Source organism: Megascapheus bottae, chromosome 7, assembly GCF_031878675.1.
Source record: "Megascapheus bottae isolate mThoBot1 chromosome 7, mThoBot2.hap1, whole genome shotgun sequence".
NCBI lineage: Eukaryota > Metazoa > Chordata > Mammalia > Rodentia > Geomyidae > Megascapheus > Megascapheus bottae.
In genome coordinates this window covers 26991095-27013456 of record NC_143515.1, presented here as the reverse complement: position 1 = coordinate 27013456, position 22362 = coordinate 26991095, and the positions used below count along the sequence as shown (strand labels likewise).

At 37.0% G+C, this 22362-nt stretch overlaps 1 protein-coding gene across 5 annotated transcripts in view; it reads left to right on the top strand.

The window, feature by feature from the left end:
* The window catches only part of Ctnna2 (catenin alpha 2), a 1042262-nt gene that overhangs the window by 775484 nt on the left and 244416 nt on the right, over positions 1-22362 (top strand). For all 5 annotated transcript variants that reach the window (XM_090336597.1, XM_090336596.1, XM_090336594.1 and 2 more), the window contains one exon: positions 11316-11396. In XM_090336597.1, the coding sequence (XP_090192723.1) occupies positions 11316-11396 (81 nt within the window). The remainder of the gene's footprint in view (positions 1-11315; positions 11397-22362) is intronic.

Sequence of the window (22362 nt, the reverse complement as noted above, 5' to 3'; positions counted from 1 at the left end):
CAGGAGTTGGCAATGGAGAAAGGAAGTTCTTCCAAGGAGTTCAACCAATTCTAGTGATTCAAACTCTGGTTTATGAGCAATGACTTAATATTGTTACAGTAATCTAGTGTTGTGGGGATCTGGACCCAGTTCCAATTATCATGTAGGCACACGTTGATGCTGTGTACTTTTGCTTGGTTGTTGGTTGTCTGCCCCTCACCCCACCCCCAGCTGGACTGGATAGAATACTATACACTTCTTAAAATTCCATGCAATCTTTCACCAAGATCTTAGCATAGAAAGGAAAAAGTGTCCGACTGGATGTGATATGCATTCTCAAGTCTCCCCCTTAATAGACACAGTGTACGCTACAGAGAGCAAAGTGTAATTTTAAGAACCTTGTAATTCTTTACAAATTAACACAGCAGATGGTGTTTATGTGAGCCACATAGTGAGGAATATTTGGGATGATGTGAGACATGTGTTCCAGGGTTTTGGCCTGCTTTATACTTAGTTTAGTTTTTAACTGTCATGCTGAAGGGAAAAAATGCTATTTGCCTCATAAAGTTTTCATTAGTTCAGTGTGAGGAAATGCCCTGAGTGTTGGATGAAATATGATTTTAACTCTGAACATTCACAGTGGGAACTAGACTTACCAAAGATAGAAGAAGACCTGGTCTTGATCCTGATCAGGAAGTAACTTCCTCCCAGGAGGGAGCTGGTAGTAGATTTGGGGAGCACCGTGGGTTTACCTCTGATGGAGGGACAGACTGAAGAAGATCCCAAGCCTCTGAACATCAGACAGAGTGCACAAGCCCAGCAAGGAGATTAGGAGCTCCGGACTGAGGGTTTGTGGCATGTAAAGCATTAAAATATGTTTTAGTTGTTCTAACTGCCCATTTATGTAAAAAAGAATCTATTACTGTGCTAATTTTCTCATACTGGTCGTGTTCTGTGGCTGATGATCACGACCTGTGCAGTCAGTTTTCAGATACTGCTGCCCTTTGGAGGGAGGCAGGCCAGCAAAGAGGATGTTCCCAAATACAGATGGTTTGGGGCCAGAGAGAGCAGAAAGAGATGGGCCTTAGAGATTTTTGGCAAAGACAAAGACAGGCCTGAGTTGCTTTGGATAGACAAAATTGTCCTGGTTCTGACACATTAATGGAGATAACTTTGGGGCTCCCTGGGCATGCAGAAGTGCATAGCACTCCTCAAACTTACATTTCCACAGTATCTTCTGTCATCCATACCCTTCCGTAGTTTTTTTTCTTTTAACCTGTTGGTTTTGCAATATATTCTGCCTCCTTATATCATGAAGGTTTTTCTCATCTCTAAGAAGCACATTTGTACCAAGTCTATTTCCATTTGGTACCTAATGTGCTTAAGCTTATCTACCTTCCACCTGTCATTGTTTTGAGACTAGTCATTTATTCTTTGTGTTTATTTATCCAAACATAGAAACATGTTAATCCACTCCATGAAACCAAATCTTGTCTTTTAGAAATTTCCATTTTCTTCCTGTATAGGAGAGATTTTGAGCAAGGAAAGAGAGAGGGAGAGTAGGGAAGGAAGGAAATAAGTGTGGACAGGAAACAGTATTGCTTTGTCATTGGAGAAGCCAAAGGTAGCCTTCGATGCCATGTCTGCACAAAATTAACCTTGAGCCCACACATTTGCATCATGAATCACACCAAAAATACAGAATACTAATTATTTCACTTATGTTTAGTATATTTATGCATACTTATCAATATGTATGTCTAATTTTCTTAGTAGCTAGTATGTATAAAGCACTGTGATGGAAACATCATAGTTTTGAAGGAATGAGTTAGACACTTTCCTATCATTGAACTTTTATGCCTATAATTAGGAAAAAAAGAAATATATGTGGGTGTATGTGTTTGTGTGTATGCATACATATATTATATATATATATATATATATGTATAAATGCAGCAGTGGTACTCACTAGCCACTATATTTAAAATAAATTATACTGGGAGGAAAAAAGCTGGAAAATAGGGAGGAAGGGTGATATTGCTCAAAAAATGTTCTTTTTATCTGCCTTATATAACTGTAATACCTCTGTAGTCATTTAAAATGCATGAAAACATATATGCATATCTATACATACACATGTATATACATGCCAATGTGTATATATGTGTATGTACAAATATACATATATACACATGACAAGTTTCTGAGCTACAAAGGATGATATATAATACATTATATGAATTGGCATATAACAAGACATCCCAAACTCAATAAATATTGGTGGATCTTATATGTAAACACACATATGTATACACGCGTATATATTGCTGTTCATTAGGTACTTGTTTATAGCAGGTAGCAGCATTAGCTCCAGATGCTCCAAGGAATATATTTGTGTATGAACTGAGATGACAGGGGTAGATGATGGAGGAATTATAGCATGATCTAGTTCTTGATATATGTGTAAATGACACATAAGGAGGACAAGACTTGAAATCCCTTAATAAACATACTTTCCATAAATTAAGATGACACTTTTCTTGACTATATTTTTAATTTTTGTGAGCTCTCAGCACTGTGGACTCTAGTTATTGCCCTTAATTGAGATGGTGGAAAATGTCAGACTCTATGGATCCTTCAGTAGTTGGTAGCTTTAACTGGATCTGAACACTCTAGGGGAAAATGTATTTTACTGAATCCCTAAATATTTATTCAGCAAGTACATGTCTTTGTATGTGTGCATATGCATATGTGTATATGTATGTTTATGTATATTTGTGTGCATTTGTGTGCATGGATGTCTGTGTATGTGTTTGTATATATATGCATGATTGTTTGTGTGTTTGTGTGTGTATTAAATAAAAGGGAATTTGTAATGCATTTTGACTGCTTCCATGCCACTTGTGAGAATGCAATACATTTTCAACAATTTTCTTAGTACATAGTATCTTTCAGGCTTGGAAGGTATATGTGGTTGATTAACCCCAGCTTTTAACACTGTGAAAAAAATCTTCTATGGCTTGTCGCCTGAGAATGAGTAACTGACGGAAATGCATGGGTTCTATCCAAACATTTCCTATGGCTTTGAACGGTAAATTGAAAAATAGTTGAAATTTATTTTTAGGACCCCATATTTCCAAATAATCTATTGCTTTTATATCTACCCTCAGATGTCTACTTGGAACATCTTCTTTCTATCTATAAATGAATACATCCTAAGCACTTCTCAGGGATTTTGTGCTGGATTCTTTGTCATTCTTGACCTGAATAAAAAGAAAGCTTGGTTTCTATTCTGAAATAATATGAACGCTTCTTAAATGATATAGGATGATATGTTATTAGCATCTGAATTATTTGGTGCAGTTCCTATTGGAAGTCTACAGTACATTCAAAAGAGACCTTTATATACTAGCATGTTTTGTAAGACTTCCTAGAGAAACAGGTGCAGGTGGCTCATGCCTGTCTTCTTGGCTATTTAGGCAGTTGGGATCTGAAGATTTCTGTTCAAAGTAAGCCCAGAAAGGAAAGTGCATGAGACACCTTTCTCAAAGTAACCACCAGCAAAAATGGTCATGGCCCTGTAATTCAAATGTGTAGAGCAGTAATCTTGAGCACAAAAGCTCAGCGAAATTTCATAGTCCTTGAGTTCAAACCCCATGATAGACAAAAATTTAAAAAAAAATGATTAGCTGGGAGTTTAGCCTAGTGGTAGAGTGCTTGCCTAGCATGCACGAGGACCCGGGATCGATTTTTTGGTACTACATACATAGAAAAAAGCCAGAAGTTGTGCTGTGGCTCAAGTGGTAGAGCTCTAGCCTTGAGAAAAGTCCAAGGACAGGGCCCAGGCCCTGAGTTCAAGCCCCATGACTGGCAAAAAAAAAAAAAAGATTTCCTGGAACAGATAGACTTTAAACTGTTCCTTGAAGAATGGGTAGAGGCTTACTAGATAAATGACTGGTTAATAGGGCATGGCCCTTTCTAGCCAAATATCAATGGTCCTAACATAGAGGCAGAAACTTTGTGAGCTAAGATTGGAAAGATAGTACTTTACAGATAGAGGGATACAGGCCCAAAGAGCAACAGAAAATAGAATTCCAGGAAAGAAAAAAAAAAAGAAGCTAGGTAAGAATTGAGGACTATTGAGCTAGGGAAGTGAAATCTTGATCTTAACAGGACAGAGTGAGGCTGGTGAGTGAGGAACTCAGCAAAGGATGTTGAGATTTCAGAGATTTGCACTGATTATAGACACAGAAACTTGAGAACACTGTGAATCCTACAGATTTATGGATGGGTATATCTTCACAGTTAGTAACCGGATTGAAAAAAAATGGCATATAGTAACATGATAAATCTCAGTCAGTCAGTGAGCAGTATTATTAAAAGCTCTGTGAGTGAATTCAAGGTCTTACCAAAGCCCACACACTTCAGGTAGTATTCTGTGCTGTGTCCATTTCCTGAGATCTTCTTCTACCACTACCCAGTTTCCAAATCACACTAGCCTAGTATTTTAACTTCTCCTATTTACTCAGGCCCTCTTGGATGTTAGTGACGAAAAACTGAACATTTACCAACATGGGAAGATTTATTAACTTGAGCACTAGGTAATCCACTATAGTATACGTAGGCATTTAGAGACAGCAGAATTCAGGTTCAAGTTTATATTTTAAACAAATAATAATAAGCAAAGTAATTCTTTTTGTAAGCGGTACATACCATAGACTGAATGATTATATTCTCTTCTAATTGAACAATTAAAATACTATCCCCAGTTTATAAGGGGAGTTCCTTGTGTCTCTTGCTCTTGTGAGCAGGTAGCCAGGAGATGTTCTCTGTTAATCAGGACAAAGGCCCTCACTAGACACTGAATCTGCTGTTGATTCAGTGTAGGACTTTTCAGCTTCCATTATTCAAGCTATAAACTTTTGTTGTGAAAAGACATCTTCTTTGTGGTTATAGCCAGTTTTGTTACAGCCAGTGAAATAGAAAATATGCACTAATCTGTCTTGACTCCAAAGATGACTCCTTTTCCTTCACTCTTTCCTCCTCCTCTTCCTCCTGCTCCTCCTCTTCCCTTGTACTTTTCTTCTCTTTTCCCTTTCCCGCACTCCTTATTCCTTCTATGACCTGATTTCTTTCATGATCTATCCTTTTAGTTCTGGCTTTCTCTGTGGTGTTCTTACTTTACCTCTATGCTCTCTCTTTTTCTTTTTTCATTTTTCCAGCTATGATTTACTTTTGTGTATGTGTGAGGGGGTTCTATTTCAAGAAATTTCCTACGTAGTTCTAGATTCTCTATAGTCGGTTTATAATTTTTAGGAAGAAAAAAGGTGAATCCTTCCTATCCGTTCCACCTATGACCTTCAAACCTGTGGCTAATTCTCCAGGTTTGGTTGTTCATGTATGTGATTATTCTTTGCTAGAGTTTTGACAAGGCCTGGCAGAGATGGTTGGAGATATATCATCTCTTCTCTTTCTACTTTTTAAAATCTCTCTCCTCCATCATCCAAACTTGCAGGAAAGCTAGATTTTGAGGTGGTCAACTAGATAACAGATTTGCTTTGAGGTCACTGATCTACTTTCATCTATTCTAAGGAAAAATATTTTCTTTTTCAGGAAAAAATATTCTTAGATAGTGAAAATGCAATACTTAGAATGGCCCAAATACCCAGATTGTTATCTACCCAGACTGTGAAATGTTCAAGGTTCTATAAATAATGGGGCTATTTGTAATAAGCACATGGTTTTTATATGTAAAATTTGAGGGCAGGCAAGTCATCTTCCAAACGTGATAGGATAACTATTGGATCAATAGGTATTTTTTTCTCCTCCCCCTTGTTGTCTAAATCACAGGTTTAAATGACAGTAAAATATGTTGGAGATAGAATAAATAGCACATTTTTGCTTTCAGACATTCTTATAATTCTGACTTCCACTTATTTCAAATGGCAACAATTTGAAGACTGGACATTTGATTAGTTACTCACAAATCCATTATATTAGAGTCACAGCTGCATGGTATTCTGAAGAATCCTTATATGCTCAGTCAAGTTTGTAGGTATGTTATGAAGAGAAATGGACAGACATTTACATTTTTAAACCTTGCATGGCAAGTGAATACTGTGCTGTGAAACATAGCTCGTGTTTATCTATCGATATAATCGAAGCACTGGACAGTGGCATTGTATTCCAAGAACTCCAAAATTGACCAAATATAGGGTGCAAGTATAGGTTGGTGTCACAGTGGCTTATAAACAAATATTCATGTTTAGACACTTAAAAACTAATGTTGCTTACTATTTGCTTTATCAGGGGCTGTTAGCATCAGCTGTGCATTTCCCAATATGGTAACATAAATATATTGCATATACATAGAGTATAATGGATATTGATATAAAGAGAAGGAAGATTTTTATTCAAAATAGTGAAGACTGTTCTACAAAGGCAAACTATTTTTGAAATAAGATGTTGTGCTTTCCTGAAGACTAATAGGAAAAACCAAAATCCCAGTTCTTTGCCCAATCCTTTTGTTTAGCACTCAACTGGAAATACTGAGATCTTCTCAATAACATTTGATACTTTGTCAAACTTATATTTGGGTTTAGAGCCAGAGTATGAGAGAACAAACTATTTCTCAAAATTGAAATTAAGAAATGTATTCACTTTCCTATCATCCGTTCAACCCATGGTCTACACTGAATGTGTTTTGTAAAATAGCAAGAGAAAACTAAAACAAATAATGTTTACTTAGCATACATTGCCCTAGCACAACAGATGGTAACTAGGAAAGGCGCCCACAGCCGTGTGAGAGAGTACTCTGTCTGTCTTCTTTTTTTTAAATAACAGTGTTTATTAAATGGCTAATTCTATTGCAGATTCATTCTGTGGAGGGAAAGGTAAAGAAGACAAGTGGGGGGCAGGTCCAAAAATTCACACATGTTCTGTGGACAAAAAGTGACAGAGGATGTATTGTGTTGATACTTATAAATGGGAACACACAGGACTATGTAATTGCAGAATCCAAATAATTTAAGAGTGGTTTAGGTATGGAATAGAAAAGGGCCCGTGAGTAACTGGTCAGAGGCAGTCACTTCATCTCTGAGCTTTCTAGTCCTCGTCTTTCATGAATGAGGTAGAAGGGATGGAGACATAGTCAACTGTGATTGAGTTAATTACCACTCAAGTACTGTGCTGACTTTGTTACTGATCCCATCTCCTCACCATTCACCAGAAACTTCCAAAGTAAGCATATTCATGATTTACACATGAGAAAAGTATAAGTCACTGTCAAATTGCAGCCTTTTCTGTAGAGCCAACACTGCCAGCCTGCAACAGGGAATTAATATTACATGTTTCTTGATTTCCCAGATTCCATGGTCTAAAGTCATTTCTGACCCTCTTGATCCTACAAGTGCATAGTCTAAAGCTAGGGAAGTTGTCGTGTCATTTTGATAGGTACTGGCAAGAGTGGTAGCAAATGGAGTTTTTTTTTTTTCTTTTCTTTTCTTCTTGGTCAGCAAAGGAAAGGAGTAAGTGTAGACTGCTTCAATACCACACATATTTTAGCTTTAAATAGGTAGTCATTTCAAAATGAAAAATTGGTTTAAAACTTCAGTTTATTAAGTTGTTTTAACTTAATATACTGATTCTAGTTGACCCACTGGGAAATTGTGGTCTTTTTTTTTTCTTTTTTTGTAATGGTCAAATCCTCTTATTTAGCAACCATACCCAAGAAACAAGTATGTAAGTGACAATGTTTCTTCCCTTAATTCCTTCAAAATATCCCAGACTAGTTGTCTATTTAAGATGAACTACTCCAAATATTCATTACTTAAGAGAAACAACTGCCTTTCTGGGATCCTACTGTTCAGTGAGATTTTCCTACATTATTTCCTGACTGCAAAAAGTGAGAAGCAGAGGTGATACAGAAATAGTTTCTATATAGTTTCTAAATCAGGCCTTTTATTTTTTACAGCAAAAATAATTTCTTAATCATCCTTAATACTATTAATGCCTTTGATTCCAGCTCATTGACATCATGATTGTTCATCTTGCTAACCTTGAGAAGATGACAGAATGTACATTACCCCATCTATTGAACTTAAGAGAAAATCAGGTATAAAAAACCCAAGCCCAAGATTACAGTGACTAATAATAGAGAGCTGACATTAGGAAGCATATGTGTCTGTCTGTCTGTCTCTGTGTCTGTGTCTGTGTCTGTCTGGTCTCTGTCTATCTGTCTGTCTGCTGCCTGCCTGCCTGCCTGCCTGCTTGCCTGTCTGTCTCTCTGAGTGATAGGCTACCAGACCAATTTAAGACAAAAATTTAAGATCACTTCCATGTGCAGATCAAACAACAGAGAACTGCTTGGCATAATGACTTGCAAGTCCCCATTGGCTATGCAAATCTGAACATTTGTGGGCATACTACTGATATTCCTACAAACATGCTTTATTTAAAGAAATTGTAGCTACCAAAGGGCCAGTGAATTGATCATTTTGGTCAGCTGTCCAAATCTCCTAAACTCTAGTCCTTTAAAAAATCCCCAGCTTCCCTAAATAGTGACAAGAAATTTGGTACCCAAGTCAACCACATTTCTGAATTGCTTTCAGCCAAGAACTTGGAAGCTGGAGAAGCCTAGCTTTGTAAACATTACACCTACAAAATCCTCATAATTGTGGCATGGGGTATTGAGGTCAGTAAACATTCTCTGGACTTGGGGATCAAAATATAGTCACTAGGATTCACAATGTGAAAAAAAAAAACAACTCATAATGCAATCTCTACAGCTAGTCAAAAGATTCTTAGCATTTAGAAAATTCTCCTCCTCCCAGAACACATCTTGTTATTTCTTATTGTGAGCCTTTTTTTTCCTCTTCAATATGTCCAATCTCTTTCCTATGCTAATTTAACCCAAGGCTTAAGATCTAGATAAATAAAGTATTTTTTTCTAAGAATGTTGGACATGCCAATACAATCAAGGTCTTCTGCCTATTCTGGGGAGCTTATCCCTTTATACTGCTACTACTCTATATAGTGACTGCAAAGCCAGTCTCATCTTCTTGTGTAAGCATTTGTATTAGGAGTTCCTTAACCTGGGAAGCATGGTGCTGACATTTTGTGTGTCTCCTATGGTGATCCTGCATAATATACAAAGGATGGGTGTTTGGTGATTGCAGGTAACGGATGCCTCACAGGCGATAGAATCATTTTGCTCATAGAATAAGGAGGTGCCACGAGTTCCACACATCTCTAACAGTCCCAGTCATATTCTATAGCATCTACTTCTGTAATAGGGGTGCCACATTTAGCATACATATATAGGATTCTAACGCAGATGATTTTTTTTACGGTGTGAATATAGCCTATAATTTTTAAATGTTTAAAATAAAAATATAGCATCTGATGCCAAATTTTCATGCTCTCTTCACTGGTCCTACCCTAATTCCTTCCATTTCAGATCATGTTTTTATTTAAAATTTTCCTGTCTTGTGCAATGTGGATTCTTTTGGCATTAGATTTGATTTGTTAGATTACTACATTTAGGTATTGTTTGTCTTGATTAGTGAGATCCTGGAGGTCATTCAGTAATTATCTTTTGCATTCAAAAGGTTTTGATTATTTTTCCTTTTTATAATACTACACTCTCCTGTCATAGGTACACATTAAATCAAACTCAAAGCTCTTAAAAATGTAAAAATAAGTTTGGATTATACGAGTAAATGGAGGGACATGAGAAATCTGTGAATCTCAAAAGTCTTGAATATCATAGTCCGATCATCTACAAGAGAACCTTGTGTTTTGAAGGCAGGTATTTCATTTGTTATGAAAAATTCAAAAAAGAAAGATGTAGGCTCTAGGTGCTAAACTTGTGACATACTTGAACAGGAAAAGCCTGGGCCACGAAGGTATAAAACTTTCTGAAAATTGTCTGAAAGATCAACAAATGGGCCAGGAGTTTGGTCTAGTGATAGAGTGTTTACCTAGCATACACAAAGACCCAGGTTCGATTCCCGGCTACCACATACATAGAAAAAGCTGGAATTGGGGCTGTGGCTCAAGTGGAAGAGTGCTAATCTTGAGAAAGCCCAAAGACAATACTTAGGCCCTGAGTTCAAGCCCCAGGACTGACAAAAAAATCAACTAATACATTATTCATTTCCATATATCTTTGTTTACTTGCAACTACTTGTAGGCCAATCTTTTAAGGTTGTAAAATGTTAAGCCCTTTGTTTTTAAGCTATTTCCACTTACAAATCTTTAGAGGATATATCTTTTATAGTTAAGGTATAAGTTTGGAGACTGGAAAAAGGTGGCTAAAATGTGTATGATTTTAAATGTTTCAAATTAATCATCCGTTAGTTTCACATGGACTGGGCTGATATCGTGCACAATTTAATAAAAGCTGAGTGTAGCTACATGAGATAGCCTTTTTCTAAGACCTTTGTATAGGATGTTTGACTGAAGTTTAATATATCTGACAATTGTTTGAAGACAATTGTCTGTTAAGGAGAGATAAATAAATTTCAGATAAAATTAATGCCATATGTATGTTCTGTAGAGAATGTACCCATGTGTATTTAGGGATGGTTTTAGTATATGTGTTGCTGAAGTAAGCATATCTAGTTACAGTTTGAAGTACACAAGAGAGATTTTTGTGTTGTTTGGTTTTAATTATTTTGGTCTATACCTATAAAAATAGAAAAGAAATGAACTAGATTATGAAATTTTCAGTGAATTGTTTATTTAGAAGGATTCCTTGTCTTTATACTTGCCTGTTATAAAGTTATAAAGGACATTTTCTTCATGGCTTTACACTGTGGGTTGCTTACTTTATGTTCTGCAGGGCAGAACAGTGATTACAATTATTATATTTTCCAGTAAAGCATCTGTTTTGATTTTTTGTACAGTTGAAACATAGCCTGTGAAATATTGATATGAAATTCTGAACTCTGATGATATCCTAAGATTCTTTCCTATTTATTTTTGTCATCTCAATTATCTCAAAGCGTGCTTCCAAAATAGAGAAACAGAAAGCATTTTTATTTGGAAATAAAAGCAAAACACCTCTATGTTTATTGAATCTGTAAATGGCTAGAGAATGGGGAAAACAGTTTTTCATGAAGTTGAATGTGAATATATGTATAATCGCACTAAGAATATATTCACTTTTATCAATGCTTAGTTTTAATTAGAAATCAACAACTTTAGGGGTCTTTTAATGCTAGCTGCCTTTTGAAATGAATCTATATTTTAATTGCTTAGACTCATTTTTAACCTTTAATATTTCTACTATTGACCTGTACAAACCAGAAATTATTTTTTTCTTTTCTTAATAGACTGGAAGGAAAGAAAAGGGAGATCCTCTAAATATTGCAATTGACAAGATGACCAAGAAAACAAGAGATCTAAGGAGACAGGTATGTACTTTGTTTCTATTTGAAGTGCGTGAAATTTAGTAATAATTTCCAATAATGTCTTCTTTTTTAAAAAAACTTCCTTTTTGAAACTTATGTTCAGGTTGTTATTGCATATTTCATCTACATATACATAGAATTGTTTCACTAGAAAATTAGAAATTGTTAAGTACAGAAATATGCTGGTTACAAAGCTGAAGACAGTTCCTCCTCATTGGCCCAGATAGAATCTTTCTAAATAGACATGTGGATTCAATACTGTCTATATTGCTTTTCAGTCTTTACATTCAGAGAAGCCAATGGCGCTGATCTCTGATACTTCTTACTAATCAATCCAAGGTATTCAGTGATAAAACTGGAATAACAGTGGTTAATGAGAAATGCAATTCAATCTAATCGACTAGTTAAGGTTTTATGATTGTTATTTTTGTCGGGATATAAAGCCAAAATGTTTGCCTATCAGATGGTTGCTTGCGAAGCTGGAAGCCTAAACAAGGAGAGTTCTTTAGATGATTTCAATGTCTAGTGACACCATTAGTCTGATGGAGCCATTTTTCTTGGAGGAAAAAATGATTTCGAAGGAGGCCCCTTCCCCCCTCCCTTTTTTTTTGCGCCAGTCCTGGGCTTGAGCTCAAGGCCTGAGCACTGTCCTTGGACTTTCTCAAGGCTAGAGCTCTACCACTTGAGCCTCAGCTCCACTTTCAGCTTTTTTCTATATATGTGGTGCCGAGGAATCGAACCCGGGTCTTCATGCATGCTAGGCAGGCACTCTACCACTAGGCCAAACTCCCGGCCCGAAGGAGCCCCTTTTTACATTGAAATGTTATGTTAACACTGATAACTGTGCGTTTAATTCCTTTGTATGTTTCTTTGATGAGTACCATTTTCATTGGTATTTTTCTTTTTTAGAAAAGACCATAAACTATACACTAAGTTATAACTAAACCCCATTTTTTGGTTTCTGTCAGTCTGTCCCCTATCTTGCTTAAACATGTCCATCTTATTGACTTAGTTCTAATTGTTTTAGTTAGCTAGAACAAGACTGTGGTAGTTGGAAAACTCCTAGTAGCACTATTCTCTCTACCATTTACTCCAGGAGTGTGCATCAAGTACAGATAAATACAGATTAACAAGTTCCAGGACAAGGATGATGGAACAACATCTTAGAAGTGAGTGATATGAGGGTAGCACAATGCTTCTTCTTTCTGCCAGGGAATATCTGTGCTGTCTCCAAGATATTTGCCCAAAGGAGCGGATGCGTTTCAGCTAATTTCATTCACAAGACAGCATAGTTACTTCTAGAATGCACATTCGCTCATTTGGCTGCTTCTTGAACAAGTCCTTTTGAGGACAGCATTTCCTCTTATTTATTTTATCTTGAAATAAGCATACTATAATTTTGTTCTTTTAGGCATTAGAATGTAAGTATATATGTATTACTGTACACACATATACATATACTTATACCTATGCATCTATATGTATGTATCTTTTCCTTTTTAGACTATCTCTTCATACCCTGGTGGAAATGCAACAATATGGGTAGTGGGAATTAGAAGAACGTTAAGGAAAAACATTAAATCTGTCATTTGTGCCTTGGACTTTAATCTTTAATTTTGAGAAAACTGAGGATTAAAAATTTTGTGAGCCTGGCACCAGAGGTACAAGTTTGTTATCCTAGCTTCTTGAAAGCCTGAGAGCACAAAGATCTTGATTTGAAGTTAGCAGAAAAGTGCACAACACCCTATTTTGGAAATAACCAGCAAAAATAGATTTATAAATGAGGTTCAGTTGGTAGAATTCCACCCTAACACTTATGAGGACCTGAGTTCAAGCCCCACTACTGCCAAAGACAAAAGAGGTAGTGAATAAGAAATGTCTATTTCTCTTATTTTAAAATAAAGTTTCTGTTTTCTTATTATATAGTCCACTCTGGCCTTGATCTCTTGATTTTCTTCCCTTATACTTTTGAGTGCTTGGGATTACAAGCAAGAGCCACCATGTTTGCCTAAAGATGCTGATATGTCTCTTCCATTTCCGTGATTAGGCCTAGGACCCCATGCATGCTAAGCAAGTACTTTTGTCATCCTTCCATTAGCACCCTCCTTTACTTCTTGAATACCTTATGCTTAAAAACAGAGTCAGATAACATCTGTAACTTCTCTTTGAACTTTGTAAAAGTGAATGAGTCCAAGGAAATACTCATTAATCTCCTATGCCAAAGCTTCTAAGGTATGATACACATTATTTTTAATTTTTTACACATTAATTTTAAAAGCAGTAATGATCATCTCCAAACCTTTGTCAAACTGTCAAACAAGAACAGTCATTCTGCTTCCCTGACTTCCTGCACTTAATAGGGATTATGCTTTTATATTTAGAGTTAGCACCTATTTATACCCATTTAGGAACTTTGTTCTCCTTTCTTCTGTCTTCTTTTCTTTTTTGTCAGTCATGGGGCTTGAATTCTGGCCTGGATGCTATCCCTGAGCTCTTTGGCTCAAGGCTAGTGCTCTACCACTTGAGCCACAGCATCACTTTTGGCTTTTTCTGTGTATGTGGTACCTAGGAATCTAACCCAAGGCTTAGTGCATGCTAGGTGAGCACTCTACTCGTAGGCTACGCTCTGGCCCTTACTTTTTTTTTTTTTTTTTTTTTTTTTTGGTAGGTCATAGGACTTGAATTCAGCCTGTGCCTGGGCATTGTCCCTGAGCTCTTCAGCTCAAAGCTACTGTCCTACCCTAGAGCCAAGCCCTACTTCCCATTTTCTTGAGGTTAGTTTGAGATAAGAGTCTCAGGTCCTTTTGTGCCTGGCTGCCTTTGAACCTTGATCCTTATATCTCAGCCTTCTGAGTAGCTAGGATTACAGGTGTGAGCCACCGCACCCGGGGTTGGCCCTTACTTTTATTTTATTTTTTTTTAATTTTTTTTATTGTAATTAGTAAAAGGGTTACATGATATTTGCCAGATAGAAGGTGCATTAATTCACATACATTGATACCCTTTCACATGTCTTGGTACCCATTTCCCTCCCCCCCCACACCCCCCACCCGTCTTGGTTTTCCCCCCTTCCCTATCAAATTTCAAATATCCAAATACAAATAAATTCAATATATCAGATAACAAAGTGAGATACTATACCAATATGAGATAACCAAGGGACAGCAAAGGAGATGAGAGACAACATAGTACATTAAGGACAACAATCATTCATTATATGGCTTTTGTTTCAATATCCTGGAGGTCCTTTCAATTAGCTTCACATTATATGGCCTTATGTATCAAGATTTTGCTCTATTGCAAATCTCTGCCAGTAGAGCCCAAGGTTTCTACTTATTATGACGAATGAGGGAAACCATTGAGCCTAAGTTCCTTTGAGTCTGGCTTACTTCACTTAATATGATTTTTTCTAAGTCTTTCCATTTCCTAACAGATAGGGCGATGTCATTCTTTCTGACAGCAGCATAGAATTCCATTGTGTACAAATACCACAACTTGTTGATCCACTCATCAACTGAGGGACATCTAGGTTGGTTCCATATCTTTGCTATGGTGAATAGTGCTGCAATGAACATTGTTGTGCTAGTGAGTTTAGTATGTCCTTGTTTCTGGATAGTTGGGTAAATGCCAAGTAGTGGAATTGCTGGGTCATAGGGGAGTTCTATGTTTAGCCTTTTGAGGCACTGCCACACTGCTTTCCATAGTGGTTGAACGAGTTTGCACTCCCACCAGCAGTGTAGTAGTGATCCCTCCTGGCCACATCCCCTCCAGCATCTGTTGTCATTCGTTTTCCTGATCCTGGCCATTCTAACTGGAGTGAGGTGGAATCTTAGAGTTGTTTTGATTTGCATTTCTTTTATGACCAGAGATGTTGAGCATTTCTTCATGTGTCTATAGGCCATTTTTGTTTCTTCTTCAGAAAAGAATCTCTTTAAGTCTTTGGCCCATTTTTTAATGGGATGGTTGTTACTTTGGAGGTTAGTTTTGGAGTGATTCAATTTTTTGAGTTGTTGATATATTTTAGATATGAGGCCTTTGTCTGTTGTTTGGTTGGTGAAGATCTTCTCCCACTCTGTAGGCTTTCTGATTAGTTTACTAGCTATGTCCTTTGCCATACAAAAGGTCTGCAGTTTAATGCAGTCCCACTTATCCAGCCTTTCTCTGATTTGTTGTGATTCTTGGTCCTTATTAACAAAGTTTCTACCTGTGCCAAGGAGGCCTAGTTTATCTCCTATTCCTTCCTGTAAAGTTTTCAGTGTGTCAGCTTTTACCTCCAGGTCTTTGATCCATTTGGAGTTAATTCTAGTGCAAGGTGACAAAGAAGGATCCAACTTTAGTTTTCTGCAGGTGCTTAACCAGTTCTGCCAGCACAACTTGTTGAAGAGGCTGTCTTTCTTCCATTCTATTTTTTTGGCTCCCTTGTCAAAGATTAGGTTTGGCCCTTACTTTTAAAACAGTATTTTGTCTTACTGTGCAATGGATGAAGTAATTTTAACTTTGTAATTACATTTTTCAGAAATGGACGATTCTTTTGCATGTGTGTGTATGTGTGTGTATGTGTCTATCCTTCAGCTTGAACTCAGGGCCTAAGCTTTTTTTGCTTAAGGCTATTCTACCACTTGAGCCATGGAACAAAGTCTAGCCTCTTCTTTTTTTTATATATATTTTTATTGTAATTAATAGAAGGGTTACATGATATTTGCCAGATAGATGGTGCATTAATTCCCATACATTGATACCCTTTCACATGTCTTGGTCCCCATTACCCTCCCTCCCACCCCCACTTTTAAATTTTTTTTCATATATTTTTTATTGTAATTAATAGAAGGGTTACATTATATTTGCCAGATAGAAGGTATTACTGAGGGATCAAACCCAGGGCTTTGCGCATGCTAGGCAAACACTCTACTGCTAAGCCACATTTCCCAGTCCCAGAATGACTTTATGAAGCCAAGGACAGTGATGACATTTAAAAGTGATATTTTACATGATGGGGAGACAGACTCCTAGGAGAGCTTCCTTGGGTGTGACAGTCGAAGTAGTATGCCCTCCTCTAAAATGATTCTATGTGTATGATATTTTTCTCATGTTTCCAAAGATATGGAAGAATGAGGATGAGAGAAGAACAATTTCATGCTATTATGTTTCAAAAGTCATGGCACAATCTCACTCTCCATTGTAGATTTGGTTCAAACACCTTTCTCATTCTTAATCTGCCTATCTAGGACTAAACTGGTACCCATCTGTCAGTTCCATCCTTATCCATATGTTGGGGGTATTTTTGCCTTTCTTCCCATTACTTCTGTTCTCCATATACACCTGTAGTGGTACAAAATATTCTCTGTGCAAATCAAATCTACCAAACACTTGTACAGATGGAATATGCAGTGACTAATTTGCTTGGCTTGATAGGTAATCAGCTTAGATTTGGATGGGTAGTTAATGGGATTAATATGATTTTTTTTTCCCCAAGTGTCTGACAACTCCTATGCAAGAGTAGCTCTATGAAGTGTTCTTACTGCCGAGATACTTTCTCTACTTGTGATCACAAGTAGAGCAGAGTCTAAATGAGAGCCATTAATGACCTGCAATCATATCCATGTGCTCATGTATTCCTTGATGTGGTATTTAAAGATTTCAAAAATCATTAGAGAAAAAAATGAAATCAAAGAATGCAGTTCAAAAAGAAAGATTTTCAGTAATGTTCACCACTTCCCATGCTTTCAGTTTCCTGCCTTTTCCTCAGAGCCCTGCACATGGGAAGTGCTCTACAGAAAAATGAACTGAAACCTTGAAAAGTTCCAATCATCAAGTTTAAAAGAAATGAAGTCAATCATGATCGTAAACTTAGACTTCCCTAATTAAAGAAAGTAGAGTTAAACTTATTGACAGTTTTAAGAAAATGAAATTTTTCAATAAGATGAATATGTTTCAGTTGGATATTTTTTAGCAAGCAAACCAGCCTCTCTGGAGGCAGTATATCCTAAGGAACTGGAGAGTCATAGATTGTAAAAATAGGTCATCAGAACCCAAAGGTTTATGTTTCAAAATGATTGACACACATCCACATTGCCAGTTAAGCCTGTGACAATGGGCAGTGGTAGGGTAGAATCCTCTCCAGAGTATTTTGTTTGGAATTAAAAATGAATTTATGGGACTATAACTGCCAGCTGTAAGAACTATGTCCTAATTTTAAACTGAGGGCACAGTGGGACCCATATCTGAGCTATTATCACTGCTGTGATTCTGGAACCAGACTGTTGTGGAAGCAAAAGCTTTTGGCTGGCACTCTGTCTGGTTGCTGAGGGGCCCACATGGTCCATCCATTGCTCAGAAAGGACCCAAGCAGTGTCTGCCAGCTGTCCCTACCTGCTTTCCTTCTATGCACTACCCGTGAAATGTTCTAGGCTTAGTTTCTTAGGTTTTCCTAAGGATGGTGGTTGACTATAGCTGTGATTTTAATCCTTTTACTAGTCTTTATCTCCAAGATGATAAGAAAACTAGAATTCAAACCTTTGCCTATATGAAGCTAATAAATATCATCTCTAACTTTATGAAGGGGCTAAGCTTACTCACTCTCTCAAAAGAAATCAGGGGCTTAATTCTTACCAATCAGAGGCCTAGTTCTTAATCTTTCACCTTCTTGGTCATTACGATGTCATTGGTGGGTCCATTTATCATAACCTGGTTTTCAAAGAGGACTACAGAAAAAAATTCTTTCACAATAAAGGAAAAGCAACTATAAACCTACCTAGTTTCCCTGCTCCCCTTTGAGGCTCTATCCCTGAAAGCAGAATTATAGATGAGGAGAGATTATCATCAGTGAGGGCTTATAAAATCACTGCCCACAAAATGTAAATTAAATCATAGTAGACAAACACCAACTTCTTATGATATACCTAGAATAGTACTTAGTTATTTCCAAGTACTGTCTATATTTAATCCTTACATTAGCTTTATGATGGAATGAGCCCATGCATGTATACAGGGTATGGAGAGGTACTAGGTTCTAGTATAAGCAATATGGCTGCAATATTTGTGCATAAACTTTACCTAGGCTATCCATTCCCTAGAGCCAGCATATTCAGATGGGTCATCCATGTGCTGATCTAATCTGGGAGATGTGAATGTTTTCAGGGAGGAAGGAAGAAGGATGGGTCACATAAATATAGAGAGGTACTTTGTGGCTTTCAATAGCCACTCCACTGATGGAGGACGTGAGATGACATGTATATACTACAGGCAGACTATCAAAAACATGGTATCTCTCAGGTCTCCTACTGTTATGTTTCACTGGATCCTCTTTTTGAAAAAAAAATGCTATTCAGTTTAGATATCTTCCTTTTCAATGTATGAATTACAGACTTTCCAAAACATTTACAGATAAAAGGAATGTTGAGGCATTCAGTTCTTTTTCTCACATCTGCTTGCAAGGGGGAGCCAATTATTTTTAGATTCATTGTAAGAAAACATTTTTCTTTAAATCATTTATTCATGGTTTTGAATCTGTTTCCCTTCATAAAGACATGAGACTTTCTATATGGCTATAATAACACAAAAATAACAAAATGATGATTTTCTCCAAATGTTAAAGTTTTTGTTTTCACAATGAAACCCATGTGACATCAAAAATCTCTGGAGATTTGTCCTTAGGTCACACTTCTACACTGCTGTGGAAGCAGGCAGACCAGCAAATGATCATACCATACAGAGATTTAAAATATAAAACCAAGCAACTCAATTATAGCTAAACACTCAAAGTATGAATAGAAAGGTTGGAATAGCTAAGAGAGAGAGTTCAAGGGTAAAACACCATTGTTAGAACTTGAGAAAATTATACTAAACATCCCTGGATGTTGGCTTACATTTTATCTGCCGAAAATATTAATTAGACCAAATATAAGATACACAATTTCATTAATTGGAAATAGTTCCTAAAATCTCATTTTGAGCAAGGTCTTTCCTAGTCAAAGAGCTGTTCAATTCATGAAGCAGTTTAATTTGTTTCTGTGAGCCAGCTTAAGGCTGATTGTTTACGTATTAACTCAAATTTTGGGAGGACATCAAATTTATCTTCTCTCTCACTAGAAACAGTAGACCACAGGATGAATCAAGTTCTTTGAGCAACACTAAATAATCAAGTAATACTGTACTGCACTGAAGAATGTATCACATCTTCAACTCTCTACTCTCTTACGTAAATTTCCCCAGGCTATAGTACTGAAGGAGGAATAGGATGATGAAAGAATAAATGCCAATGACTGACTCAAGTCACATTTCAGAGAAGGTCTGCACTTAGTAATCTCTAACACATTCTCCTCTTTTTGTAAAAATATAATTTTTTGCTGTATTATTAAGATGTTGTACAGAAGGGTTGCCATTCCACAAGTCAGGTAATAAGTACAATTCTTTTTGTACAATGTCACCCCTTCCTTTACTTTCCCTCAGTGTCCCCTTTTCTGTCTTGCCCACAAATTGAAGTCGTTCATTTTCCACGTAGTGTATACTGAATATCATGACTGCGTTTGTTTACCCTTCCTTCCTCCTGTTTTATATAAGGACAATCCCCAGTGGAAGATATCCACTTGAGGATTATTGAAGGAAAGATCTATCATATTTTCTAGGATGAAATCCCTAAGCAGAAAATTTTGTACAGAAGAATTTAACCAGCATTTTTTCTTCAGACCATCCTTTTGTTGTACCACCACACTCATTTCAGAGCCCCTCCCCTGCTTAAGTGAAGTTGGCTCATATTGAGTGTTGGGGGCTATGTTTAGGTTCCCATGCGCTTGTCATTGAAAAGAAGATAATTCTACAGAGCATCGTATAGCTATAGTATTCTGAATTGAGAAATTGCTGGAGCTAATCACTCTAATTCTGACTGAATGCCCTCACAGGACCATTGCAGTCAACTTGGGACCAAATACATCTGTTCCATTTGACCTTTTTTGCTGAAGTTTCCTTTTATTACCTAAAAAAAAAAAAATGGCTTCTGGAATCAATCTTCCCAAGAGAAATTTCCATCCGGACTGCTGATATTTCTTTATCTTCCTATTTTCCCAAGAAGGCTGAATAGATTTAAAATTTAGAGTGAATCATCTCCCTGCAGGCTCTGCCTCACCTGCTGTTGTCACCAGCCTTGGGGGGGGGCACCTGCTCCTGCATCTCATCACTCTACCAATTGGCTCCCATGGATGTAACTGCAGATGGCTGAGGGAACTCAACATCACTCTTCGCTTGGGTAGAATTTGTGAACTGGGTATTGTTAGTTGAAACATATCACACTTATGTTACCCACCCTTCAGGCTTAGCTCAGTGGAAATTTCCAGCAAATCTTACAACCAAACCCTAATCTTCTATTCCAATACAATTGTATACTTCCCAATCTCAGGAGCTATTCAATAGTTATAACCTCAGGCGATTCTTCCCTTTACTGTCCCTTAAATCCCCTTCAGCCATTGAGTTCAGTTGTACCACTTTCTGAATCATTCTACTCTTTTTTTTCCTGTTTTCTTTTTTTATATTTTTATTGTAATTAATAAAAAAGGTTACATGATATTTGCCAGATAGAAGGTGCATTAATTCACATACATTGATACACTTTCACATGTCTTGGTCTCCATTACCCTCCCCCCACCCCCCATTTGGTTTACCCCCTTCCCTACCCAATTTCAAAAAACCAAATACAAATATATCCAATATATCAGATAACAAAATGAGATACTGTAACAATATGAGATAACCAAGGGACAGCAAAAGAGATGAGAGATAACATAGTACATTAAGGACAACAATCATTCATTATATGGCTTTTGTTTCAATATCCTGGAGGTCTTTTCAATTAGCTTCATACTATATGGCCTTATGTATCAAGTTTTTGCTCTATTGCAAATCTTTGCTATTAGAGCCCAAGGTTTCTTATACTGGTTATGATGAATGAGGGAAACCATTGAGCCTAAGTTCCTTTGAGTTTTGCTTACTTCGCTTAATATGATTTTTTTAAGTCTTTCCATTTCCTATCAAATAGGGTGATGTCGTTTTTTCTGACAGCAGCATAGAATTCCATTGTGTACAAATACCACATCTTGTGGATCCATTCATCAACTGAGGGACATCTAGGTTGGTTCTATATCTTTGCTATGGTGAATAATGCTGCAATGAACATTGATGTGCTAGTGGATTTAGTATGCCCTAGTTTCTGGATGGTTGGGTAAATGCCAAGTAGTGGAATTGCTGGGTCATAGGGGAGCTCTATGTTTAGCTTTTGAGGCACTGCCATACTGCTTTCCATAGGGATTGAACGAGTTTGCACTCCCACCAACAGTGTAGTAGTGATCCCTCCTGGCCACATCCCCTCCAGCATCTGTTGTCATTCGTTTTCCTGATCCTGGCCATTCTAACTGGAGTGATTTGCATTTCTTTTATGATCAGAGATGTTGAACATTTCTTCATGTGTCTATAGGCCATTTTTGTTTCTTCTTCAGAAAAGAATCTCTTTAAGTCTTTGGCCCATTTTTTAATGGGATGATTGTTACTTTGGAGATTAGTTTTGGAGTGATTTAATTTTTTGAGCTGTTGATATATTTTAGATATGAGGCCATCGTCCATTGTATGGTTGGTGAAGATCTCCCACTCTGTAGGCTTCCTAGCTAATTTACTAGCTATGTCCTTTGCCATACAAAAGCTCTGCAGTTTAATGCAGTCCCACTTATGCAGCCTTTCTCTGATTTGTTGTGATTCTTGGTCCTTATTAAGAAAGTTTCAACCTGTGCCAAGGAGGCCTAGTGTATCTCCTACTCCTTCTTGTAAAGTTTTCAGTGTGTCAGCTTTTACCTCCAGGTCTTTGATCCATTTGGAGTTAATTCTAGTGCAAGGTGACAAAGAAGGATCCAACTTTAGTTTTCTGCAGGTGCTTAACCAGTTCTGCCAGCACAACTTGTTGAAGAGGCTATATTTCTTCCGTTCTATT